This window comes from Camelus dromedarius, chromosome 28 (genome assembly GCF_036321535.1).
Source record: "Camelus dromedarius isolate mCamDro1 chromosome 28, mCamDro1.pat, whole genome shotgun sequence".
In the NCBI taxonomy this organism is placed as follows: Eukaryota; Metazoa; Chordata; class Mammalia; order Artiodactyla; family Camelidae; genus Camelus; species Camelus dromedarius.
The window spans coordinates 14,434,154-14,461,927 of record NC_087463.1 but is presented as its reverse complement, the minus strand read 5'-3'; the positions used below and the strand labels follow the sequence as shown (position 1 = coordinate 14,461,927).

The 27,774-nt window shown below is 41.3% G+C and overlaps 1 protein-coding gene, 1 long non-coding RNA gene and 1 pseudogene across 4 annotated transcripts in view; 2 read left to right on the top strand and 1 right to left on the bottom strand.

The window, feature by feature from the left end:
- The window catches only part of ATP8B1 (ATPase phospholipid transporting 8B1), a 102,301-nt gene extending 88,202 nt beyond the window's left edge, over nt 1–14,099 (top strand). For both annotated transcript variants that reach the window (XM_031441843.2, XM_064480365.1), the window contains exons 21-28: nt 1,449–1,581; nt 1,998–2,286; nt 6,222–6,445; nt 7,821–7,904; nt 8,701–8,946; nt 9,260–9,398; nt 11,099–11,229; nt 12,369–14,099. In XM_031441843.2, coding sequence (XP_031297703.1) covers nt 1,449–1,581; nt 1,998–2,286; nt 6,222–6,445; nt 7,821–7,904; nt 8,701–8,946; nt 9,260–9,398; nt 11,099–11,229; nt 12,369–12,593 — 1,471 coding nt within the window. In that variant the 3' untranslated portion in view covers nt 12,594–14,099. The remainder of the gene's footprint in view (nt 1–1,448; nt 1,582–1,997; nt 2,287–6,221; nt 6,446–7,820; nt 7,905–8,700; nt 8,947–9,259; nt 9,399–11,098; nt 11,230–12,368) is intronic.
- On the bottom strand, nt 5,133–23,739 carry LOC116149780 (uncharacterized). Of its 2 annotated transcripts, XR_004133384.2 has the most exons (4): nt 23,660–23,709; nt 16,806–16,859; nt 8,765–9,409; nt 5,133–6,464 (listed from the first exon to the last, which is right to left on the bottom strand). It is a non-coding gene; the product is annotated as an uncharacterized LOC116149780 (long non-coding RNA). The 2 variants fall into 2 exon arrangements; XR_004133385.2 differs by lacking the exon at nt 16,806–16,859 and having other exon boundaries at nt 23,660–23,739.
- A 3,406-nt stretch (nt 23,740–27,145) lies between these two features.
- LOC116149825 (U6 spliceosomal RNA) lies at nt 27,146–27,244 on the top strand (annotated as a pseudogene).
- The last annotated feature ends 530 nt before the right edge of the window (nt 27,245–27,774 follow it).

Genomic DNA, 27,774 nt, shown 5'->3' with positions numbered 1-27,774 from the left:
TGCAGATGACTCTCTCTCTTGGGTTTGATTTCCTTATTTGCAACATGAAGAGACGGGAGAAGATATTTATGGTCCCTTCCACTCCAAAATTGAAGAGACTATGACATGTGGTCTCTTCAATTTGTTCACTGAGAATATCTCAAAAGCAGACATAACTTTATGGGAAAATAAAGTTCTTCCTGCCAACAGTGGTCACTGTTTATAGTACATTAGGGTTCACCCCACTTATTATAATTCAGATCAAGAATGCCCTCCTTCTGTTGCTTGTGAACACATTTTTTAATTGAGTTATAGTCATTTCTACAATGTTGTCTCAAATTCCAGTGTAGAGCACAATTTTTCAGTTATACATGAACATGCATACATTCATTGTCACATTCTCTTTCACTGTGAGCCACCACGAGATCCTGTATATATTTCCCTGTGCTACAACACATTTTCAACTGTATCTTCCTCTAGCTAGTTGTCTTTGGCAAATAATGAAGCACTAAGAACTTGATGCCTTTATAGTGGTGGAATCAAGACTTAGTAAGATTATATGTCATCTGATTAAAAAATGAACTTGAATAAACATTTCTCCAAAGAGGATATACAAATGACCAATAAGCATATGAAATAATGCTCAACATCACTAATCATTAGGGAAATGCAAATTAAACCACAGTATCACCTCACACTGATTTAGGATGGCTACTATTAAAAAAGAGAGAGAAAATAACAAGTCTGGGCAAGTATGTGGAAAAATTGGAACACTTGTGCACTGTTGGTGGGAATATAAAATGGTGGAGCCACTAAAACAGTACAGTGGTTCCTTAAAAAAATTAAAAATAGAATTACCACATGATGCAGCAATCCCATTTCTGGATATAGATATCAAAAGAATTAAAAGCAGGGACCTGAGGTATCTGCACACCCAGGTTCATAGAGGCATTATTCACAATAGCCAAGAGGTGGAAGCAACCCAAGTGTCCACTGACAGATGAATGGATAAACAGAATGTGGTATATCCCATACAATGGAATATTACCCTTAAAAAGGAAGGGAATTCTGACATAAGCTATAACTGAATGAACCCTGAGGACAGTGAAATAAGCCAATCAGAAAAAGACAAATACTGTACAATTCCATTATGTGAGTTATCTAGAGTGGTCAAATTCATAGAAACAGAAAGTAGAATGGTAACCAGGGGCTGGGGAGAGAGAGAAATGGGGAGACATTTTTTAATGGGTATAGTGTTTCATTTTGAAAGATGAAAAAGTTCTGGAGATTGTTGATGTGAATATACTTAATACTACTCAACTGTATACTCAGAAATAGTTAAGAGGGTACATTTTATGTTACTTTTTTTACCACAATTTTTAAAAGATTGTATATCACAATTATCTCACAATTAAGGGCCTGTTCATGGTCTTATATTTTAAACACTTAAATTCCCACCCTCCTCCCAGTGCCCTTCTTCATACAAGGATGGAAAACCAGAGGAACAGAGGTGGAGTCTATGCAAAATTTGTACCTCCAGTGCACGAACCTTTTTTTCCAACTGGTGGAAACCGCGCCTTAATCATTACTGGTTCTTGGTTGGTACGTATCATCGGTGTCTCTCCCTTGGGCTCAAACTAGAGCAAATCATTCTGGACAGATTTTAGGTGGCTTACCATATTAATTCCTAACCTAAAAATCTCTTCACTTATAAATGAAAGGGCAATTTCTCAAGTCTCAGAGTTAATACTATATATGAAAGGAATTATACCAAACTAGTAGCAAACTAATTATACCAAACTGGTTATCACTAGTTTATCAGTTAACAGATAATTTTAGTTTTCTTTTTTGTATATTTTAAAATTTTCTATATTTGTATAGTAAATATTTTATAATCAGAACAATATCATCAATGATATAACCCAAGAATTATCATTCACATGAGTAAATTCTTGGGAGTGGTACTCTTGATATAAAACCCCAAATGGTTATAATCCATTCCTTCTCTGGTTTCACAGAATGAAATTCTTCTCGAGAAAAAGACCAAAAAAAGTAACATTTTGAAGCTGAAGTTCCCCAGAACAGAAGAAGAAAGACGAATGCGGACACAAAGTAAGAGGAGGCTGGAAGCTAAAAAGGAGCAGCAGCAGCAGAATTTTGTAGACCTGGCCTGTGAATGCAGCGCCGTCATCTGCTGCCGGGTCACCCCCAAGCAGAAGGCCATGGTGGTGGACCTGGTGAAGAGGTACAAGAAAGCCATCACGCTGGCCATTGGAGATGGAGCCAATGATGTAAACATGATCAAAAGTGAGTCTCTCACACATGGCCAATGCCACCTGATTGTTAGAAGAATGGCAGGAACGTTTTTGGGGGTAGTGTTTTTTAATTTCATTCTTGGGCTTTCCTAAAGCAGACCTTTAATCAAGGCACTTAACCATGATGGCTATACCTGTGACCCTGCCCTCAGGAAGCTTACAGTCCACCCAGTAGGAGAGAGTAGGTAGGCATGGCTGCTAACTCATAGAGTGCCAAGTAGAAGATGTGTTCCATTTGGGTGAGCTTTTACTTGTTTCCTTCTTTTACATATGTTTGGATTTTTTTTCTTGCTGCTTCTCCTCCTGTATTTCTTTAGGGCTTATTATAAAGCCTGCTATTTAATAAGGTTTGCAAAAATTCCTGCTGAGCTCGGCTTAAGTCGTTGAACTCTCTTTGGTATTTGTTGTGGGAAATATGCTCCCTTATCTAAGCATCTTCTTCTGGGATTCTTTTTCTTGCCTTTGGTGAATCTGTTGGAACTTTACCATTGGGTGACCTGGTGTGAGCTAAGAGTAACACACTTGGTTCCAACATAGGCTCAGTATCCTCCTGACCTCCCAAGGCCGTTTTGCTGGTTGGACCCTAGGTACCAACACATTAAGGGACTGAGTCCTATTATGCAGAAATACAGTTTTGCTGGGCGTGCAGAACCAAACCCTCATCAACATGTCTAAATCCCCTGGTCCTTTTTTTCTCCTTGTATTACTATATGGGAGTATCTTGTAATGCAAATGCGCAAGTTAATGCGGTCTGAATGCTTGTCCTCATCATACTGTCAACAGGCTGTGTCAGCCTGGGCTTTTGCTCAGGCCTCAGTTTGCTCATCTGAGAACAAGAAATTTACGTCTGATGTCACCTCTAGCTTTGTGATTTATCAAGATGAGTTATCCATGACATGTATACACGTCTTGTGGTGCTGGATAGCTTAAATGCATTATGTTTAACTAGACTTTTAATTCAGCCTACTTTGTAACTCACGCATCTGTCTCTTTCTTCCCTTAGAGTCTCTTCCTCCTCCTCCTTGATATATACTAAGAATATTCCAACTTTATCTTCCTCAGGAGTCAGCTATATGACGTATGACTTCTTGCTTCTTTATCATGTGTATGTCTGTGGCCACTGCCAATTTAATTCCTCTCCACTGTTTTGCATGTGCTCATCTTACCATGTGAATGGCATTTCTTGCTCTGAATTAGATCTATTATTTCTTCCTTCTGTATCCCCAGCTCTAGTGTGTTTTCCATTATGTACCTTTAACATAAATGTCTGTGCCAAACGGGCAAGTCTCTCAAACATTATTTTTCTTCAGTTATGATGAAGACTTCTAGATATTGGAAAAGGGGATTACCTTGCAGATTTACCATCTGATTATGTGATTGAGACTTAAAACTTTTTCGTTCCTCTGAGTTCACCAATTGATAGCAAAAGGGATTACAGAAGGTCAGCACAGAATAGAGACTGTTCTTAAGTTCTAAAAAATTTTATTAAGCTCAGTTATATGGTAGATGCTTTTATATATAATGTAGGAAGCATCTATTTGGGAAGAAGATCAGATACTTAGGTCTCCGTGGAAGTCAGTAGCTTAATCCAAGTGTTAAGTACCTTTCTGTACTTTGTGAAACTGTCATCTTTTTCACTTGCTTCAAGAGCAATGTACAGAAAGAAATTATGTTGTTTATAAAGAAGTACTGTGAAATTTAAGTGTCAAAAAAAAATCTGACCATTTGCTAACATGGTTCATGGTTAGAGGTGTAGCCCAGCAGAAGTGGAAGAATGCTGTCCACCATGGTTGTGCCCCTAGCAAGGATCCAAGGATTCTCAGAGGCTGCCCTCTCCCTCTCTCGTGTCTGAAGATCTCTCTTCAGCTGTCTCAGCTGAAGATGGCTGGTGGGTGTTGTTTCCCTTGGTCTAAGATCCTAAGAGTAAACAAGCAGCATTAGAGAAGAGACAGGGGCAGAAAGGCCTGAAGACACAGATTGTTAATGAATTAAGCAGCAGACTACCAGGGAGGCATTTGAAACTTCAGGAAAATCTGGGTGCCTATATTTAGATTTTAGGAGCAAACAAACAAAAGTAGTGTGCCTTATAAAGTACATCTGTTCAGTTGCCTTGAGGCAGCCTGTGAACCGTGGCACTGTTCACTTCATGTACTGTCCTTGGTCAGCTCAGCAGAGGCTGGACTGGATGTCAGGGCCTGGGGCAGTGGCTACTCTTCCTTGGCTCTGACAGAACCTCAACATTTCCCTGCTGCTCGTTCAGGAAAGAAGTCCGTGGTTTGGTAGGAAAGAGCAGTTTGGCAACCATGACTGGTCATTAAGAACTATTTATGTGTTTTGAAAGAGATCATAAATATTGAGATGCAGTTTATTCTATTTTTTAGAATTGCGAAGTATTATTAAAAGCTTAGGTTTTGGACAAGTCACTACATTACGTTTTGAATTTGCCAGACCTTGTGTTCTGCAACTGGGGCAGGATGTTTGGAGCCTCTTTTACATGGAAACTGCTGGCCGACCTGTCTCAGGGTCTGCCTAATGACAGGCTGTGTTCTCCAACACAAGTTCTCAAAATGATCTCATTACCTATCTTCACTTCTAAGTTTCTTAAGATCTAGATAAAACTCATAATTCTCTAAGTTGAGCATATGATTTAATGACTGTTAGAAGGATGGATAAAATTGGAACCTTCCTTTTCATCCATTCTGGAAATCCGCCCCCCCCCCCAAACCAAAAAACACTTGTGTGTCTTAAGGTCTCAGCTGGCCATGAATAAGCCTTTGAAAGTGTAATAGTATCTGAGCTAAAACACTTTTGATTGCAAGTACTGGAGAACAACCGAAGTCAGCTTAAGAGAAAAAGAAATTTATTTTAAGATACAGATATGTCTTGTGCTGCTCAAGAAGCCAGGCCTCAGGAAAATGCTAGAACCAGGACCTGGTGCTACACAGGAACCCAGTGTCTGTTGTCTCTCTCACCCTCTCTCTAAACTACTTTATTCTCTGCCCCCCAGAAAGAAGGATATCCATCCCATCCTAATTCCAAAATGCCAAGAGAGACTGGCCCAGCTCAGGTTTTCCATCAGCCAGGGTGTAATACAGGAAACAGACCTCTTTAGGTACTTTAAGCAGGAAGTGATTAATACAAGGGACTAGGTACTCATGAAAATTCTGGATGGACTGAAGCAGCAGGTTTTAGGCTTTGTCTGTAATGTCTGTGTCACTCACCAGAGAAGCTTCTAGCTTTGAGGCTCCTCTGAAGAGCTTTTCAATTGAGAAGCCTTTGCAGTGGTTTATCAACATTTGGGCAGCTGGAGAATGGATAAGAATTCTGCTGCAGAAATGTCAGAATGGGAAGAGATGCTGGGCTCTGATTCGCTTCTGCTTCCAAGTCACAAGTGAGTCCAAACAGTGGAACCGAATTCACAGAGAACCCAGCTGCAAAGGAGTCTGAGCGATGTAGGGTTTTTTATTTGCTTTCCTACCTCTCCAGTTAGAATAAGGGGAGAATGAAGGTTAAGAGCCAGTTCATAGTATCTACCAGATTATATACCTGCTCTTGGCTGACTCAGCTGTGGCCAGGGAGGCAGGGACACAGGGTACACATGGGTACCTGGGACTCACCTTGTGGGTGGGAAGGATGACTTATGAGCTGGGCAGATAATCCAAATGGCATATACCACCCACCTGAGGTCCTTTCACAAATATTTATGAAGGCTCAACCATGTGCTCTGTTTGGCAACTTGTTCCCCTGACTTTGAGTTGAGTTCAGAAGCTGAAGGTAGGGGATGGTGAGCAAGAGTTTCCATATGTATTGTTTCATGAATGTCTTTTTTTTTTTTTTCCTGTATTGCTACTAAACATTTTTATCATCTCAATGTTTTGCCCCCAAATAAGCTTATGATTCACAGTATCTTCTCCCTCGGCCCCACAGCTGCCCACATTGGTGTTGGAATAAGTGGACAGGAAGGCATGCAAGCTGTCATGTCAAGTGACTACTCCTTTGCCCAGTTCAGATATCTGCAGAGACTGCTGCTGGTGCACGGCCGGTGGTCTTACATAAGGATGTGCAAGTTCCTGCGATACTTCTTCTATAAAAACTTTGCATTTACTTTGGTTCATTTCTGGTACTCCTTCTTCAATGGGTACTCTGCACAGGTAACGTATCATCGTCGTCCTGTTATTATAGGAGTAGACCTCTTAGCATGAATACAACTACTTCTGGAAAAAAAAATTATTTTTTCCCTCCATATTTGCAGCTTTGGTGCTTTCTCTCTCAATAGTTGAAGCACAGACTAATTAAGTTTATGGATTGCTTTTCTAAAAAGTTTCTGGTACTTGAAACATACTTTGCCTTTAAGAAGGTAGGATTTGTTCCCGTTCTATTGGCTTTATATTTATGTGTTTTTGCCTTCACCTTAAGGTTTCCTAAGTTACCTTGCCATTAAGAATAGTGAAGGAGGAGGGAGAGTGTAGCTCAGTGGTAGAGCACATGCTTAGCATCCATGGATCCTGGGTTCAATCCCCAGTACCTCCATATAAAAAAAAAAAAAGAATAGTGAATAACAACAGTTGGAGGGTACAGCTCAGTGGGAGAGCATGTGTTTAGCATGCACGAGGGTCCAGGGTTCAATCTCCAGTACCTCCATTTAAAAAAATAATAATTAAAAAAAATTTTTTTAAAGGATAGTGACAACTGTTCAACTTTGAACCAACTGTTCAAATTTTGAGTATAAAATTATACTGTGCCCAAGGCTGAAGGGATTATGTAAGTTTTGGATGATAACAGATCTATTATCACATCTCCATTTGTTGTTGGTTTATTTTTATTTTTGCTGAAATGGAAGTGGGGGGCATATCTAACATGTTAAAAAAAAATGGTGATATAGCAGAAAAATACCATTAGTAACAAATGAACCTAAGTCAGTGCCTGTGGTTGTCCAGACCTGACGCTGTGCCACAGACAAACGGCATCAGAGGCGGCCAGGAGTGACCTTGAGCAGGGCCGGGGCCTTCTTCTGGTTTGGTGCAGGACTGTAAATCACTGCTGGTGCCAAGTGAGCCCGGTTTCCTCTATCCCATCCAGACGACTGGTGTGTGCACAGCCTTGCTTATCCCTTTCAGAAGCATCTTTCTTATATTCAAATTCTGTTTTATAAAGTGTTTAAATGGAAATGCTGGACTGGCAGGGTAAAAGCAAGGTGAGTGGTACTTACGTGCTTCTGAACCAGTTGTATGTAATCTAATTAATTAAAAGGAAGAACACTGATTTGTTTTCCAGCAGCAGTAAAATAGACCGGACTCCTTTTCCACAAACTTTTTGGCGTATATTTCACCATTTATTTTAGGGGGAGAAGTAGTTTCTGTGGAAAAGCCCTTTGATTCTCCCCATTCTGTAAAAACAAACTCATGCCTCTTGCTGGTGTCGCTGAGGGGTGTCTGCTCTCACGGGGCGCATCCCTGCTTTCAGAGGGTAGGCTGACTAGACAGGCAGCATTTCCTGGTCGGTGACACAGACCCTGTCTCCCCCCAGACTGCGTACGAGGACTGGTTCATCACCCTGTACAACTTGCTGTACTCCAGCCTGCCCGTCCTCCTCATGGGGCTGCTCGACCAGGTAGGAGCCCCGCGCCCAGAGGGACACTTCTGGACAGCTGACTGCCTGTGCGAGAGGTTCAGAGCGAACATTTCAGTGCATTCTTTTGGTTTTCACTTCTTTCTGAGTAAAGCCTATTATATTTCTGCTGTCAGGCAACAAGAGTAACTGCTGTGCTGCTTGTTTTTATAGGAAGAAAAGAGGATTTCTGTGCCTGGGTTGAATTCATTGACACAAGAGTTTATTATACTCCTTTTGGACACTAAGACTTTCTTGTTAAGATACCTAACAGTATGTTTCTATAATAATCACTTACACATTTTAAAAGTAAATTATTTTAATACTTCCCCAAACTTACGTGTTTAATTCCTAAATTAGTCCACATTCTTCCTAGTAGCAATTCTTAGAGAAAGTGCTCTCGTGAATAAAAATAATAATTTGGAATAAACTCATCAACTTGTATGTGAAAATGTTTCCCCCCAAAATTAGAAACAACATACTCTCTCAGGAGGTAAAAACAGGCTCCCTGTACTTTTTTCCTAAACATTACTAAGTTGCTTTCTGTAAGTGGCAAAATAATACATTTCTACCTAGTCTCTCTCAGAATTAAATATCAAATAATGGTGGACCGACTACAGTAATGAGGTGGTTCTCTGCATACTGAACTTACTCAGGATTTATCACCTTGTTTAGTTTTTGCCTTCCTAAAACTTAGCAAGTTAAAACTCCTTGTGAGATAGAAGCTGTCATGTATCTGTGAGTTCTTTGATACTGGTGGACAGCACACAACTCTTAATTTTTCTGTTTTCCCCTGAAGGATGTGAGTGATAAACTGAGCCTCCGCTTCCCTGGGTTATATGTGGTTGGACAAAGAGACTTACTATTCAACTACAGGAGATTCTTCGTAAGCTTGTTGCATGGAGTTTTAACATCAATGATCCTCTTCTTCATACCTCTTGGAGCTTATCTGCAAACCGTGGGACAGGATGGAGAGGCGCCTTCAGACTACCAGTCTTTCGCTGTCACGATTGCCTCTGCTCTTATAATAACAGTCAATTTCCAGGTACGCGAAGTCGACGGTTTTCAGTATCTGTTGGTACCCGTATTTCTGTAGAGAGACCAGCATGCGCATCGTCCTGGCTCCCATTTTCCTCCACGCGAGCCTCTGCCGCTTACAAATATGAATGAATGCTGTTTTCATCCCTTATACCAAGCACATTTCCTATTTCTTGCCTGAGCCAAGGATAGTTTGATTGTTCAGTATTTAAGCCAAATCATGCCTAAATTGCTGAATTCTATTTTCAGAATCCCTGGATCCTTTATTTCTTGTTAACTCCCCAAAATGAATGCTCTGTTTTTCTTTGGTTTCCCAACAGATCGGCTTGGATACTTCTTACTGGACTTTTGTGAATGCTTTTTCAATTTTTGGAAGCATTGCACTTTACTTTGGCATCATGTTTGACTTTCATAGTGCTGGAATACATGTTCTCTTTCCATCTGCATTTCAATTTACAGGTTGGTATTTTCTAAATTCCAAAAATAAATGAATAGAAAATGTCATTAGCTTAGATTCTGACATAACTTCTAAGTAAGTAAAAATAAAGTGTAAATTACTGCTCATGAAAATTAACATCCTGACCAGAAACTGAATGGTAGTGGTACACCGGAAGGGTGGTGATGATGGGAGGAAAGAGAATTAGAATAACTTAAAGTTATTGTGCTTTTTTTCTTCCATAAAACCTAATATTGATAGGTTATTGGGAAATTGAGACTATATGTACTGCTGGTAACACTGTAATATAGTTTAACCTTTCTAAAACACTACCTAGAAATACATAATGAACTTTAAGCTAAAAAACACCAAATTTTGGAAAGGTAATATGTATAAAGACTGTATCACTACAATGTTTCTAATTGTTTTGTTTTTAATTGAAAATAACCCAAAAACCTAAGAATATCAAATTAGCTAAACAAACTATGAATCCCATATGATGGAATTCCAGAACTCATACTTGACTACATCATTGGAAGTATACATGCAGAGCAATAAGTAAACTTATGGAAAACAGTTTACAGCTGTATAAAATATGTGACAAACTGCCAAAATGCTCGAGTGAATTTGAACTGATAAATATCATAAATTTATAAATAGCACAAATTGGAATTTATGAACTTATTATGAATGGAGTAGCTTGGATTCACAGTGGGGAAAAAAAATCCCCATAAACTCATTTCCCTGTAAAAGATTAGTTTTTTGTTTGTTTTTTTATGACCAGTTGTTGGGTTGTAAAAGACACTTGCTGTGGTAACCCCTCTTCTTCTTGGGACTGAGCTCACTTTTTTATGATTGTGTTCTTCTTTACTAACTCTGTGTTTTAAAATTTTAGTAACCAGTTACTTAGAGTATTCCTACAGGGAGTATTTTTTTAAACCCATTTAGCAGTATAAAAACCACATTTAAAAAACAAAGGCTATTATTTTTATAAATTCACGGTGTAAGGGTAGAAAATATTGTGACAAATTTGGCTCTAGTTTTAAAATTGAGTAGTATATATATGATTACCTGGTTGTATTAGAGAACTGAATTGTTACTTCCTCTAACATAAAAAACTAGAAGCTGAATTGCAGTGGAAAAAGCCTGGCTCTAGTCAGATGGATGTGGGTTTTAATTCAGGAGTTGCCATAATTAGTTCTGTTACTTTGGGCAAATTTCTTTACTTATCCGTTACTCAGTTTTTTTATGTCATAAAGAGGGCAATACTCATCTCTCAGAGCTGATTACATGGCATGATCTGTATAAAACATCTAGTACCAGGCTTACCTACCACAAATGGTAATGCCCATTTTTAAAATGTGGAGTTTCTAATCAAAACTATAAATCAAAAAGTGCTTAACTTCCTGAAAAACTTCAGAAGGATAAATTGCCTCCTTTTGTATTTTAAATCAATGCAGTGTCAACAAATGTATATAAGTCAATGCAAAAGGAAAAAAATAAAGTACACTTGTCTTGTCCTAAAGAATTTACCTTCCTAATTTTGCTGCGTTTAATCTGACATTTTGAAATGTTCATTCCCGGAACAGTGATGGGATGTTTTGGGGAGGGCAACCTGGTTATTAAAGCTTACTGTAGAGAATCCATTTCTGGACTGCGGAATATTAACTATGTCCTTGGGAATGAAAGGACCGCTGTGACTCATGCTCTGTGTTTTTCCCAGGCACAGCTTCAAATGCTCTGAGACAGCCGTACATTTGGTTGACCATCATCTTGACCGTTGCTGTGTGCTTGCTGCCTGTCATTGCCATACGTTTCTTGTCCATGACCATTTGGCCATCAGAAAGTGACAAGGTATAGAAAAAAGTCTTCTCCTAACTGAGTCCCTCTTGCAGAAATCAAAGCATTTCCCCAAAGCAGCTTTCCTGCAAAATTCCAAGCTCTTGGGAAGTTTGGTATGAACGTTTTTTATGACTACATCTCATTGCTTGCTTTTTATTACAAAAATTATCACATATAAAAAAGAATGGTATGGAAAATACAATAATGAACCCCCATATACCTAGCTTCTCAATTTAACAATTATATTATTAATATTTTGCTATGTGGAGATGTTGGGGTTTTTTCCCTTCATTTAAAGGAGAATGTCACCTTGTGGCAGGGTCATTCCAGCTACAAGTAACAGAAAGCTGTGGCTCAAAATGGTTTAATAATAAAGTATCACCTCTGTTCACATCCTAATTACGCTTCAGGCTCAGTTGAGTAGACTGAGGTTCTTTCCACGTCTCTCCTGTGCTGTTTTCACTATTAGCTTCATCTGGCAGCTGGAAGATGGCATTGCATCCTGACATGTCAACATCCAGGGGAAGATTTTTAAAAGACTGACTATTCTGTAGCTTTCCCTTAGGAGCCTTGGAACTTTTAAAGGAAGGGTCCAACACACATCCCTCAGTTCTCACTAGCCGGAATGGTCTCACATGCCTATTCCTAGACTAGTAGGGAGCAAGGGAGATCGGTCAGCCCCACCCCTGGGAGTGGCATCCACATGCCAGAAGGAGGGTGGTACCTGAACAAACTCTTATTTCTATCAGAAAGGAGACAGAGCAGATGCTAGGTAGGCAAGCTTCAGTATCCCTTCAATCTCCCTCTTCCGTTGACAAGAGGCTGCAGTAGCAACACGGGAAAGAAACTAACAAATCTTTTCTTAAACCTGTACCAGTTTATGAGTTGGAAAGAGCACTAGTTTAGGAGTGGGAAACCGGGCTCTCCCTTTTCTAGCTCTGAGAGCTAGGAAACATCACGTAACCTGTCCCCCTCCATTTCCTTGTCTATGAAGCAAAGATGGTTAGCCAGCCCAAGATGAGGCAGGGGTCAAAAAGCCTAGGAGAGGTGCCCCATCAGTATGACCCGGCTCCCTTCGCCGTCACAGACCTTTACCTCCATTCAGTCCGCCAGCTCTTTTTGACCCTGCCCCATCTCTCCCTCTTCTGTAGATTCAGAAGCATCGCAAGCGGTTAAAAGCCGAAGAGCAGTGGAAGCGGCGGCAGAACGTGTTCCGCCGGGGCATGTCTACGCGGCGCTCTGCCTATGCTTTCTCCCACCAGCCGGGCTACGCCGACCTCATCTCCTCCGGGCGTAGCATCCGCAAAAAGCGCTCTCCTCTGGATGGAGTCATAGCCGATGGAACGGCAGAATACAGGCGAACTGTGGAGAGCTGATGCACTGCCCTCCAGGTGGCCAGTAGCAAGACAGTCATACAAAGGAAATGTCTATTTTTTTAAATAAGAAACTCTCAGGACTTCTTTAAACTGAATTTGTCACGAGGATGTTGAAGACAATCACTTTTGTAACAAGCTACTTGGGTTGGACTACTGCAATAGCAAAGCCAAGATCTTTTTAAAAGTCCTATTATTCAACTGCTGATGTTATGTTTCAAAGTGAACATTTTAACCTAGTCTCAATCTAGGACAACAGAATTAGAAAACGTCTTATATTTCAATTCCAATGGTATTCATTATAAAATTACAATTAGATTTTCTTCCAGACTGGGATTGTCAGCATGAACTTCCCAGAGGCTCCTTTTTTCCCTAGAGGCTACCTTATTAACAAAGATCTTTTATTTATAATGGTAATGACAAAAGATTCATGACCCTTCATCACCTAGAAGCTAAGTGGTCTGATGATTTTCTGAGTTGATAATGGGCTGCATGGTTTCATGTTCTCATATTGGTTTAATAATTCAGTTCAATCAACGAAAATTACTTCACATTTCATAGGTACAATGTTTTGGTCTGTTTTGGTTTACTACCAGGTTAAAGAGCACATTCTGTACGTTTACCCTTACTATTGTATATTATTGCAGCCCCTTCCTGTAGTACCAAGTGAGTTTATTTTCTACTTTCATTTTTAAAAATGCATTTAAATATGTATGGGCTTTTTTAAAAAAGCTTTTAAAAACTGAGGGTATCAGTGATAAATTGCAGAATATTTTGCAAAGCTTTCTTTTGAAAAGCAACCTTTGTGCCTGCCCTATATGTATTTTATAAGGGATTTGAACAGAGACCTCACTCTTTCACTTGTCTTATATCTAGGATGAAAAGGCTGTTGGTAGCCGTATTTCTAAGATTAGCAGTGTATCCTTTTAAAATTGGAGATAACTTGAGCAAATTATGGAAACTATCCTCAAGGAGGTAAAAGTTATTCAGAGGCTTTCCCGTTCTGTGTGTATCACACACCAGTTTCCATATTCCAGTAAAGATACAGAAGTGTTTTCAATAATTCTGTTCTTTACCATTAGGCTGTGAATGTTCACAAAATCTATTCCTTTAAACTCCTATGAGGAAATCACAGCATGTATATAGTTCATTTTCTAGGTGTGTTAAAAGAATGTATAGCTCTTTATTCTATGGAAGTAAACTTCTGGAGGTTTACAACTTTTATCTTGTAAATAGAAAAATTGTAAGGTTTTTTTTTTTTTGTAAAGAAAAGTTAGCTTGTGTGATTCTTTCAGTTTCAGATTTCTCTCCTGTTTTGAGAATTGTGGGAAAGGTTGACAATGCAAATGTGTCAAAGACTTACATGGTTGGGTGCAATATCAACAATTTTAAAATGCAAATTGCTTTGGATAAATTATTTCTATATTCTGTAAATCTGAGAGTAATATATATTGTATATTTTTGTATAAATGCTTTAGTAAAATCTTTGGGAAGTACAATCTTTTAAAATCTCTTTTAAGTTGCGTTATTTATTTTAAAGTGGGGTAGATGACAGAAGAATCTAGGCCTGCATGGTTTCTAAAGGAACACTGGGTTCCTCTGGTGTTGAGAAGGAAGTTACGGCAGGGCACTAAGCACTGTGGGGTGAAGTGGCTGAGAAAAGGGTGTCGGACTACAGAGACAGATGCTATGGGTTTATTGTTGGTAAGCACAACTGTCCAGGGAGGGTGCATCTTAGGATATGAGATAGAGGACAATTTTTCCAAGTGACTTCAACTCTTTGGAGACACCATAAAAGCAAAGTAACTTCTGACCAAATGTTGGGAATGGGAAGTGAGTAGACAGTCTAGAAATACATGGTGACTGATTGGCAGAAAAATGATCAAAGGAGAATTAGGATGCTGAAGGGCAGGAGAGCAGGTTAAGGAAGAGGAGGGACGTCTGAAGCTGGAGGAGGGCTGAGTCTGAGCTGGCTGCAGGACAGGCGGTCAGCTCCTGGACAGTAAGGGAAGTGGTGACCACGACACAGAGGAGGTTCTCTGCAGGAGGACAGAGATGGGGGACTTCTTTGGGAAGTATAATTAGCAGCAGGTGATGAGAGAATAGTAGTCTAGGGGTGTTTTGTAAGGTAGGAATTCAGCAATCCCCCTTTGCTATTCTACAACAGCCAGCCTACTTCTGCAGCAGAAGTGCATGTCTACATCAGGGAAACCACTTGGAAACGGGGTGGGACAAGATGGGACAGATTATGAGCCCCTGCAATAGAAATGATATGAGAAAACCAGGGCAGACCTGGGAGATGGTCCCTTAAAGAAAACAAACAAAACATTAAAGGCCATTTTTTTTTTCTGAGGATATATCACTGTATTTAATTTGGCTGAGGAGCATTTGCAACCAAAGAGCACCACCTAAAGGTTCCTATCTATGTTCAGTACCAGAAACTGTTCGGCAATAATACTTGATGGGGAGAAAATGGTTTTTAAGAGACTCCAATGTGATAGCAAAATGTACCCTAATGGAATCCAAATATGTTTTAACAGTTGCTGCCTTCCTGTGATGTGAATGAAGCTCAGGAAAATTGTAAGACAGCTTCTAAAAGTCTTGTCAGAATCTGCTAGTAAGTTATGGCTGCAATAAAACTTCTGGTGCATTTATAAATACAAAAATGCCTGTCAAAATACTGAAAGGGAAACTAAGCACATCTCAGGAAAAAGTGGAGGTTGGGCCCTTAAAAATAAACACTGTAAAAATTACTTTCTTGACTTGAATAGTCATTTCGCCAAAGGTGTGTAAGTAAATGGCTTATAAGCATATGAAAACATACTCAACATCATTAGACATTAGGAAGTCCAAATCAAAACCATAATGAGATACCGCTTCACACTCACTAGAATGACTATAAAAAAAATAACAGAAGAAATAGAAGATAACAAGTGTTGACAAGGATGTGGAGAAACTGGAACCCACATCCACTGCAAATGGAAATGTTAAACACTGACCCCACTATGGAAGAGTGGCAGTTCCTACAATTAAACAGAATTGCTATTTCCTTTGGAAAAAGCCCCACAAAACTAGCTAAGGGGACTCCTCCACATCAGGCAAACAAGGAAGCAACACACACTGACTCGAGTAGGAGAGGCTGAGACACAACCTTGCTGAAATCGGCACCTGTGGTGCCAAAACCCCAGAGCTTCTCCATGAGGAGCGAAGAATTATAACCTGATACCGGGCACCGCAATATTTAAGGCTTGCACCTAAGATGAGCCCCCAAAACATCTAGCTTTGAAAGCCAACAGGACTCCTTACCACCCCACAAGGCCATAGCAAACTGAAAAATGGCTCTTAAAGGGCTCACATCCTCAGACCCACCCATACTAGGACCCAGTACAGAAGGAAACTGCGATGCACCCAGACTTTATGCAAGGAGCTTATGTGCTTATGTTAAGGTGTTGGCCCAAGGGGCAGGCATATGATTCAACACACATCTAGGGGCCTGGTGGGGTGCTCTCCAAAAATGGAGGCTGGTGGACATCATCTTTGTTTTCTTCCTCTACCTTGCTCCTGCCTGCAGGCAGCATCTTTTTTTTTTCTTAAATCTAAGGTCTAACCCCGCCCCCTGCCCACTGCCCTAGTTGGTGCCATTTTCACAGCCTCTCTCTGCCCAACTCCAGAGCACCAGTTATCTCCCAGAGGGGAGCTTTTACATGCATTTGGTTTCTACATCTGGTGCCTCAGTTTTTGTGACTATAACCCAAGAGACACCCTTGATAGCCTACTTAGCTCTGATGGCCAGTGGGGTTTATGCTCATGGGTCCCACAGGACTGTAACCAACAGAGAAAGAGTTCTTAACTGGCTAACATCTCCAAGCAAGGGACAGAATACACATTCTTCTCAAGTGCACATGGGACATTTTCCAGGGTAGATCATTTGTTAGGCCACAAAATAAATCTTAATAAATTTAAGGACACTGAAATCATAGCAAACATCTTTTCTGACCACAACGGTATAAAACTAGAAATCACAATCAAAAGAAGAAAACTGGAAAATTCACAAATATGTGACCATTAAATAATACTACCAACCAATGAGTCAAAGAAGAAATGAAAAGAGAAATTTTAAAAAAACTTGATACAAATGAAAATGGAATACAACATACCAAAACTTACAAGATATGCCAAATGCAGTCTGAAAAGTTCATAGAAATAAATGCCTACCTCAAGAAACAAAAATCTCAAATAAAGAAATTAACTTTACACCACCTCAAGGAACTAGAAAAAGAACAAAGCCAAAAGTTAGTATAAGTGAGAAAATAACAATGCTCAGAGTGGAAATAAATGAAATAGAGACCAAAAAATACTCCAGAAAAGATCAATGAAACTAAGAACTGGTTTTTCAAAAATTCTTATTAAAAAAATTGACAAGACTTTAGTGAGACTCACCAAAAAGAGAGAGAGAGAGAAAACACAAGTAATAGATATATTCAGAAATGAGAGAGGAGAAATTACACGTGATACTACAGAAATACAAAGGAACCTAAGAGACTACTACTACACCAACAAATTGAACAACACAGAAGAAATGGACAATGTCTTATAAACATATAACCTAACAAGACCAAATCATGAAGAAATAAAAAGTCTGAACAGACCAATTACTAATAAGGAGATTGAACTAGTAATTAAAAATCTCCCAAGAACAACAAAAAAGTCTAGGATTGGACGGCTTCCTGGGTAAATTCTACCAAACACTAAAAGAATTAATGCCAATCTTTCTCAAAGTCATCCAACAAACAAGAAGAGGAAAGGACACTTCCAAACTCATTTTATAAGGCCAGTACCACCCTGATACTAAACCAGAAAAGGACACCACAAGAAAAGGAAATTACAGGTCAATATCCCTTACGAACATAAATGCAAAAACCCCAATAAAATATAGGCAAACAAAATTCAACAGTACATTAAAAGGATCATACATCATGATCGAGTGGGATTTATTCCAGGGATACAAAGATGGTTCAACATCTGCAAATCAATCAACGTGCTACAGCCAGGAACAAAAGGAAGGATGAAAATCACATGATCATCTTAATAAATGCAGAAAAAGCATCTGACAAAATTCAACATCCATTTATGATAAAAATTCTCAACAAAGTGTGTATAGAGGGAATGGACCTCAACATAATAAGAGCCATATATGACAAGCCCACAGATAATATCATTCTCAATGGTGAAAAGCTGAAAGCGTTTCCTCAAAGATTAGGAGCAAGACAAGGATGCTACTCTTGCCACTTCTATTAAACATAGATTTGGAAGTCCTAGCCAGAGCAATTAGGTAAGAAAAAGAAATAAAAGGCATCCAAATCGGAAAGGAAGTAGGAAAACTGTCAGTATTTGCCAATGACATGTTATACATGGGAAATTCTAAAGACTTCACAAAAAAAAAACCTGTTAAAACTACTAAACAGAACAGTAAAGTTGCAGAATACAATATCAATACAGTTGACCCCTGAACAACATGGGTTTGAACTGCATAAATCCACTTATATGTGAAATTTTTTCAATAAAAACGCAGTCCAGTACCACATGCTCCCAGTTGGTGGAATCCATGGATGTGGAGAGTCAACTTAAGTTATATGGAGAGTTTCGACTGTGTAGGGGTGTCAGTGCCCCAATTCCCATGGTGTTCAAGGGTCGATTCTATACAAAAATCTGTTGTGTTTCTATATACTAATAACTAAGTAGCAAAAAAAGAGAAATTAAGAAAACAATCCCATTTACAACTGCATCACAAAGAATAAAATACCTAGAAATAAATTTAACCAAGGAGGTGAAAGACCTGTACACTGAAAACTAAAGTATTAATGAAAGAAATTGAAAAAGATACAAATCAATTCATAGATATTCCATCTCATGGGCTGGAAGAATTAATATTTTATAAATGTCAATACTACCAAAAGCAATCAACAGGTTCATTGCAATCACTATCGAAATTTCAATGGCATTTTTCACAGAAATAGAATAAACAATCTCAAAGTTTGTATAGACCCTCAAAAGACATGAATAGCCAAAGCAATCTTGAGAAAGAAGAACAAGGCTGGAGGCATTATGCTTCCTGATTTCAAACAATATTATAAACAGTGTGGTACTGACATAAAACAGACACATCAATCAATGGAACAGAATAGAGAGCCCATAAATAAACCCATGCATATGTGGTCAATTAATTTACCACAGAAAAGCCAAGGATATACAATAGAGAAAGGACAATCTCTTCAATAAATGGTGCCACATACAAAAGAATGAATCTGGACCACTATCTTACACCACACACAAAAATAAACCCAAAATGCATTAAACATTTGAACGTAAGACCTGAAACCATAAAACTCCTAGAAGAAAACATAAGTGGTAAGCTCCTTGATATCAGTCTTGGCAATAATATTTTTTTGGATTTAACACAAAAAGCAAGGGCAATAAAAGCAAAAATAAACAAGAGGGACTATGTCAAATTAAAAAACTCCTGCACAGCAAAGGACAACACTTAATAGAAGAAAATATTTGCAAATCATTTTTCTGATATGGGGTTAATATTCAAAACATAAAAAGAACTCGTACAACCCAGTAGCAAAAACAAACAATAAACCTTAAAAATAGACACTTTTCCAATGAAGACATACAGATGGCCAGCAGGTACATGAAAAGGTATTCAACATCACTAATTATCAGGAAAATGTAAATTAAAGCCACAATGAGGTATCACCTCACTCCTGTTGCAACCGCTTTTGCAAAAAAGACAACAAACAAGTGTTGGAGAGGATGTGGAGAAAATGAACCCTGTCCACTGCTGGTGGGAATGTAAATTGGTGCCACCACAATGGAAAACAGTATGGAGAGGTTCCTCAAAAATAAAAACAGAACTATCATATGATCCAACAATTTCACTTCTGAGTATTCATCCAAAGTAAATGAAAACACTATGTCAAAGAGATATCTGCACCCCCATGTTCACAGCAGCATTATTTACGACCTCCAAGACAGGGAAGCAAGCTAAGTGTTCATCGATGGATGAATGGATAAGGACATTGTGCCATATATACACAATGGAATATTATTTAGCACTTAAAAATGAGGAAATACTGCCACTTTTGACAACATGGATGGACCTTGAGAGCATTATGCAAGGTGAAATAAATCAAGCAGAAAAAGACAAATATTATATGATCTCAATTATATGTGGAATAAAAAACCCCACCAAAATCATAGAATTTTAAACCTTAAAAATATTTAATACAAATTAAAAGGGTGTGTTAATCCCTTAAAAAAAATCATAGAAAAAGATCAGATTTGTGGTTATCAGGGGCTGGGAGCGGGGTGGGATTGGATGAAGGCAGTCAAAAGGTACAAACTTCCAGATACAAGAAAAAGAAGTAACAGGGATGTGATGTTCTACATGATACATATAATTAACACTGCTGTACAATATATATGAAAGTTAAGAGTAAATCCTAAGATCTCCCATCAAAGGAAAAAAAAATTTTTTTTTATTTTGAATCTATATGAGACAATGAATGTTAACTAAACTTACTGTGGTAATCATTTCACAATATATGTAAGTCAAATCATCATGGTGTACACCGTAAACATATACAGTTTTGTATGTTGATTAGATCTCAATAAAAACTGGGAGAAAAAACACAACATACGTATGGCAATAAAACTGGGAGAAAAAAACGATATACATACGGCAATGATATAATATAGCACAGGAAAAGATGCTCAGTATCGCTTAGTCATCAAGGAAATGTGTGAGGAAGATTACAAAGGGGCATGAGAAAACTTTCCAGGGTGATGGATATGTTCACTATCCTGATTGTGGGAATGGCTTCAAATTGCACACTCTAAATATGTGTAGTTGGTTGTAATGATTTATATGTCGAAGCTGTTTTAAAGGGAAAAAAAAGTGAGGAGTGAGACTCTCAAAAATGGAATTATCTTTTCATACTTTTAACATCTTTTAAAAGTTTGGAACCATATGAATATATTACCCACTCCAAAAATGAAGTAACAAAAAAAAGAAATGATTCTTAAGCTAAAAATGGGTAGTCTGAGTTGGTATTTTTCCAGCTTAAGTTACAAATCCTCTCAAACTGAGAAACTTCCTAGCCCACAAATTCCTCACTAGATCAGCAACATTCAGCTCTTTATGTTGCCCCCTTGGATGACAGAATCCAAAAACATGAAGGCTTCCTGTTCATGGTTATAGACGGACAGCAGTGTTTTGTTAGGACATATGCACATACGTTTCCTCTGACCTTAGAAGAGTCTGACTAACATCCTAAGGTCATGCCAAATAAGTGAGAGTGCCAATAAAATCTGAGAGTCTGTTCCAGATTCAAAGACCAGTATAGATCTGCTTCTACGCTGTCCATTTCAATGATCACCTAAGATGACCTCAGGAGTAAGATCCATAGGAAGAAATAACTCTCATAGTTTTTAAATTATCAGAAATTTGGTCTCAAAACATGAATCAAATTTTAATGCAGCTGTTTACAATAAATATGAGAGGAAGGGAAATTCTAACATGGAGAGAAATCCAAACCTCACGACGAACTATGACGGTTAAAAACCCAGGGCGCTCCTGCCAAATGTACAATAGGGTCACTCACTCCAGATAACCTGTTTGTGATATCCAGCTGGAGAGATTTTCGATGTTCCTTTGGCCCCTGAGGCTGTTCAACAGCAGCAATTGTTCTTGAAGAGCTGTCACAAGCCCTGGAATGTTTGTTTCTTTCCACCAAGGGATTAAAGATACTGGATCTGGATCACGAAGCCAACGCGGGAGGGTTCCTTAGCCCAGCATTTCTCAGCAGGCATCAACTCTCCCAAGTGATAGCAATCAACCTTTAGATTACAGGTTGATTTGCCAAATGGGAATCACCTTGCAGGTTCATTGCAAAACGGCTGCTGAGCTAAGCTGTGTAATGAGAAAGCCAGTCTATGGAAATCCTATAGGAAGCTTCTGGTTACCATCTGCTTTGGGATTCTCATCCACCTTCAGCTTCCTTATTTAAATTTTGTGTGACTGACATAAAAGTGGATGCTTAGTGAAGAGCTGAATAAAGGTAACACTACGGAGTAATTCTAAAGGTAGAGTTATGGTTCAAGTTTCCAGAATACCTGCATCAGGATCTTATCATTGCAAACGCCTTGAGTAAATGCAGACCCAGAAGAGCTCTTTTCAATTTACTGGGTTTGTCCAACACTGGAATATTTTTCAGGATTTTGTGGCTTGGAGTGAAAATACTTTCATGACCTGCCCCAACAGCAACACCCCCCCACCCCAAGTAAACCAAGAAATCATCACCCGGGCCTCTGAGACGCCCTAGGAGCCTCAACGCCCACTAAACTGATACAATGATTGTTCTTTAAAATAACCTGGAGCAGTCCTTCCTCACTGCTTTCAGAGAACACAACTCACTCTGCTTTGAAAGCTTCCCCAGCTGCTTCTCCGTTTGACTCTGCCTTCACCTTTCTCAAAGGCTATTCCAAACCCCAAATTGTACCCAGGACAACTCAAAGAAACTAGCCCAGGCTGACGTGAACTATGCTTCTAAAAAGCAATGTCAGGACGGAACACACACAGCCTGCTGAAGTGCCGGGAGACTGGGGTGGACCCCCAGAGCAAAAGGAAGCCAGGGAAGGCTGCCAGCTGGGGAGTGAAACGGTCAGGTTAATGTTTCTGAGTGTTTGCCCTGGTTGGAGTGTGGACATTAGACCACAGAACTAAGGAAGATACAGAAGACAGGAGGGAGGATACCACAGTGAGCCCTGAACAACCTGGGGCTTGGGGCGCCAATCCCATGCAGCTAAAGATCTGAATATAGCTCTATAGTCAACCATCAGCAGTTTACCCAACCGCAGATGGTGTGGTACTGCAGTAGGTAATTACTGAAAATAATCCACATGTCAGTTCAAACTCGTGTTATGAGTCAACTGTGCTTACACTGTACTAGAAGGAAAGGGTAGGTGATGAGGATGTAAAGTTTGACTTGTGAGGCAGGACCACCAGAGGGTGCCTATTTAATGGCTTGAAGCACTCAAGAGAGTTGGGGCAGTGGAAAGGATCTGCAAGGTCTGAGACGCTTTAAATACCGGCCAGAGTTCACTGGGGATGAGGGTGGGGGATGCGGCAGGCCCACCTGCAGCCCCCAGCACTCTGGCTGAAGGCTGGACGGTGGTTTGATCCATGCAGGATCGCGGAACAAAAAAACAATGATTAACTGTCAATACCATTGATACCCTAATTAAGAAGGCTCACTAGACGCCACGCACACACTAGGCATTTCTGTATACTTGAGTGCGTATCAATCTTACAGCAACTTTTCCAGAGGATTATTACCAGTTTACAGTTGAAAAACCTGCGGCTCAGAGAAAGTACGGAAACTGACCAGTCACCGAGGCAGAAAGTGAAGAGCCCTGTGTTCCAGGGGTATCTGGTTTCAGAGTCCCAGGTGCAGATTACCATTATTCATCCTCCTTACAGGACACCAGGGCTTTAAAATAATTGCATCACTTTTCTTGTTTTACGGCTGGATTAGATAAAACCAGCAGTTAACCAACCTGAAGCAGCCTGTAAATAATAAACTAACGGGAAGAAATAAACTAACGGGAGCAAACCTAAGTGCTTAAATTTAGCTCTACAAGGAAAAGGAAAGTTAGGTTTTCAGTTTCTTAATAGCTTCATATTAACAATTTCCACTTTTGCTCTGCAATTTCAAACCGGCTTTAAATATTACTGACATTTTTTGATAGCTTGACGTCTTCTCTAATTAAGCAAACGCTTAGCCTCCTCTCCCCACACCCCCCCACCCCGGGTTCCCGGCCCTGGGATGGGGAAGGGTACCCTAGAGGCGCTTACAGTGGTTTTTGCCTCTTCTCCCTCCGATATTGTTTTGAGAAGCAAAAAACCGAGTGCCTGAGAAAGCTCTAAGGACGCCTGTGGGTTGGCTCGGAAATAGGGAAAAGGAGTGCTCTGGCGACAAGCCCAAGCCGGAAGCTTTCCTGCTTACCTGTAGGTGCTGTGCGGAGCCGGAGACGGAGAAACTGGTGTGAAACGCGGAAGTGCCCGGAGACAAAATGGCGGCGTCGGCAGCGTCGGCTTTTAGGTCAAGTCAGCGGCCGGCTACGGTGGCCCAGGGGGGCCATTATAGTATTAGAATCTCAATTCGCTTCTGGTTCCTGGTGACGTGAAGGGACTTACAACACAAGACTAGAAAAATCTTCAGCGAGCGTTGGGGCAGAACACCGAGGACCGCGAGAAGAGGCGGCCCCTAGCTGGCCAGAGTCGGATGAGGAGAGAAGAGCAATGCCATTCATTGAAGGTTTTCATTCATTCATTCATTCACTCGTGAGCACCGAAACCCTTCAGTTAGTTCTTGGAGGTGACCCTTTCAGCGATGCTTACGAAGGGAGAGGTTGGACTAAACAAGACTGTCCGCCCAACAGATTGTTCCCAAGCGCTTAGTGAGTGCAAGGCTCCGGGCTAAGTGCCCAGGATGGCATCTTACCTACAATCTGGTGGTGACACGTACTACGGGCCACCTACGGACACAGCGAGCAGAAGCAAGGACAATGCTGGCTGCAGGTGGATGAGAGAGAATCGCCCTGGGAAAGAGGCGGGGCGACCTCACCACTTTGTTCTTATTACTGGGGGTAGAGACTGAGGGTGGTGGGCAGAGGGCTAGTCTGCAGTAGCCTTGGAGCTGTGCTCCCTTCTCCCACTTCCATTTCCTGGGATTCTCACTGGTGATAGGAGAGGCTGTCCTTCCTTTGGGAAACGAACAGTAAATATTCCTGCCTGCTGGCCTCAGTGTGGGTCATAGACATAGCAATTATTTCATGGCAAGAAAAATACCTGGAGAATGGGGGTTGGATAGGGATATAGCTCAGGTGGTACAGCACATGCTTAGCATGCACGAGGTCCTGGGTTCAACCCCCAGTACCTCCTCTAAAAAAGTAAATAAATAAACCTAATTACCTCCCCCCCCAAAAAAAATAAAAAAGAGAAAAGAAAATACCTGAAGAATTGTTTGAAACCAACAAACATACAAAAAAAAATAATAATATGCATTCCACTATGGGGGAGACTGCACCCTACACTGTCCACTGGTTTAAGACTGCACCCTACACTGACCATGACACCTCATAGGGTGTTGTAACTGCCCCCCAATAGGCCATCAGCTCTCCTTTTAAGCCAACTGCTTCTAGGTAATGGGGCATGTATCAGTCTACTGTTGTCATAATAAAGCTCTGCAACAAAATGCTATAAAACTCAGAGGCAACACAGCAATCATTTATTCTCACTCATGCATCTAGGAGTCAGCTGATCTGGGATGAGTTCAGATGGGCTTGGCTCCGAGCTGCAGACTGCGTCCAGATCATAGTTTTCTCATCTTCCTTGGACCAGTGGGCCAGTTGGGGCAAGTTCTTCTCATGATGATGGCAGATGCAAGAAAACAAACTCAACTTTCAAGCACAGTTTAAACCTCTGCTTGCATGGCATTTGCCCATCTTCCATGGCCAGAGAAAATCCACATGGCCAAGCCCAACATAAATGAAGCAGGGAAGTATATTTCTTCCATGTAGGAAAGGGAAGCATATTTTAAACAATCATCTGATTTGACATAAAGCCCATGTTACGCAGTGAACTACCCAGGTATGAGCCCACTGTCAAAATTCCTTCATTGAAAATGTGTTCCCTGGTTGGAGAAGACGTTATGCGCTGTGGGGATGGATATAGCATTCTCTAAGTCCACAGATGTCGGTGCTGCAGGCATTGACCTTACATGGGCGATGACTCTGTAGTTGAGAGGCATGTTGCTGCCTCCTCCGGGGATTGAATATAATCCACAGGCCACCAGGTGGCCAGCTGAGCCTCCCCAAAGATTAGTGTCCCACCAGGTCCTTAAAGTTGGCTTCTGCTGTTGTCAGGCTGGGTCCTCAGCAGTGGTGGTCTGTCCGCCAGATCAGCCTTGATGAAGGGCAGTCCACGCAGTGGAACCCCTACATGGCCTCTATCTTTTTATTTTAGCCACTTTCTACATGGTTTCTCTGAGCCAGCACTGGGCTGTTTGGGGGAAAAGGGCAACATCCACAGGTCACAAAGACCTCCTCCCTACTGAACACCTCCTAGTGGACATTTACACGGGGCAAGATAGCTTCACATTCTCTGCTCATTCAGAAAAGTCCATCCACATATTTCCCCACCAGACCGCCTGTACCTAATCTCCAATCTTGTTCTTTCCAAGTCCCTGATCAACTGGTCACCTCTTTAGCCAGTGGCCATCAGTCCCTCAAGCCACCTCTACTCATGTAAGAAGTGGAAAACCCATCATCCTGCTCAGAGTTCTAGCACCTGAGATGACGTCTCTGTGCCACTGTCTTCCCAGTGCCACACCCGGGTGGGGCTGTAATACAACGGCCACCCATGCCCGGCTTGTGCCAGCGTACTATGTGGATGCCAGGAACCGGACCTGGGGGAACCCCGAGTCTCCAGGCGTGGGCTGAGGAAGAGGCAGCAAAGCCGGCGAAGCAGGTGCTATGGGGACCTGTCCTCTTCCTGTGCAGCCCACTCCCGTCGTCCAGACCTGCTCAGCCCACTTCCACATACACACTTCCCTTTTCTGCTATGGAATGTTTCTGTGTACACCCGATTTCATGGATCAGATAAAACTAAATTCATGAAGGGTTGCTCAAATGTCACCTGACAGGAACTGAGGGTCAGCCAGCTTTCAGGGAGGGAGCTGGGGAACAAGTACCCTGACCTCACTGCATCCCTCTGCTCTCCTGCCAGGGCTCCCCCTTGGCTGTGTCTGCCCAGAAGCCAGAGAGCCCGTTGAAGGGTCTACGTAAGTCAGCCCCTGGGGGTGCAGAACAGGGTGAAGAGGAAAATTCCCCAGGTGGGCTATGGTGGGCAGGCTCTAATACGGCCCTCACTGAGCTCCACCCCCTGGTATCCACCCCCTGTGGAATCCTCTCCTGTATTGTACTGGGGTTGGTCTGTGTGACCAGCAGAAAATAGCAGAAATGATGGCGTCACCTCGCTAATTAGGTTGTTCAAAGGCACTGCAGCGCAGGCTTGGGTCGCTGTCCCAGGCAGCTTTCCAAGATGGCCCCACGATCCCTGCCTCCTGGTATTGGTGCCCTGGTATAAAACCCTTTCTCTGAGTGTAGGCTGGACCGAGTGACTTGAATCTAATGAACAGGATACGGTAAAAGAGGTGGGATATCACACTCCCAAGAGTAGGCTACCGAGGCCAGTGCCTTCCATCTTGTTTGCGCGCTCTCGTGCCTTCTTGCTTGCTTGCTCCGGGGAAGCCAGCTGCCCTCTGCAGAGGCCCACATGGCAGAGAGCTGAGGGTGGCCTCTGGCTAAGAGCAAGCGAAGAACCGAGGCCCTCAGTCCAGCAGCCAATGAGTTACTGCATCCCATCAACACCCACAGGAGTGTGTGGGAAAGCATCCGCCCAGGTGAGACTTAAGAATCTTAGACAGTAGTCACTTTGGCAGCAGGTATACTAAGATTGGAATGATGCAGAGATTAGCCTGGCCCCAGGCAAGGACGACACACAGATTCATGAAGCGTTCCATATTTTTAAGTAATCTTGTTACAACTTTCATTACAAACTGTTAAAAAAATTCTTAAATAACTGCAGCCCTAGCTGACAACTTGATTGCAGCCTCTTGGGAGACCCAGAGCCTGAGGCCCCAGCTCAGCCTTGTCTGGGTTCCTGGCCCACAGACAATGTGAGAACACAAGTGTTGCTTAGAGTTTGTGGGTATTTATTAAACATGGGTAACCAATGTAGTCTCAGTTTCTCTCTCTGTCTCTCTCATCACTTGCTTCTGGGGGAGGTCAGCTGCCCCATCATTAGCAGCCCACCTGACCGGGAACCCAGCCTTCTGCCAACGGCCATGAGTGGGCCTAATGCAGATTGTCACACAGCTGAGCTGTCAGGTGACTGCAGCCCCTGCCAACACCTTGACTCTGGAGAGCCCCGTCTCAGAACCCGCAGCTCAGCCACTCCCAAATTCCTGCCTTCCGAAACTGTGTGAGGTAATGAATTTGCCTTGCAGCAGCAGATAACTGGTATGTGGGCAAACAGAAACCACTCCATGAGGAGGGA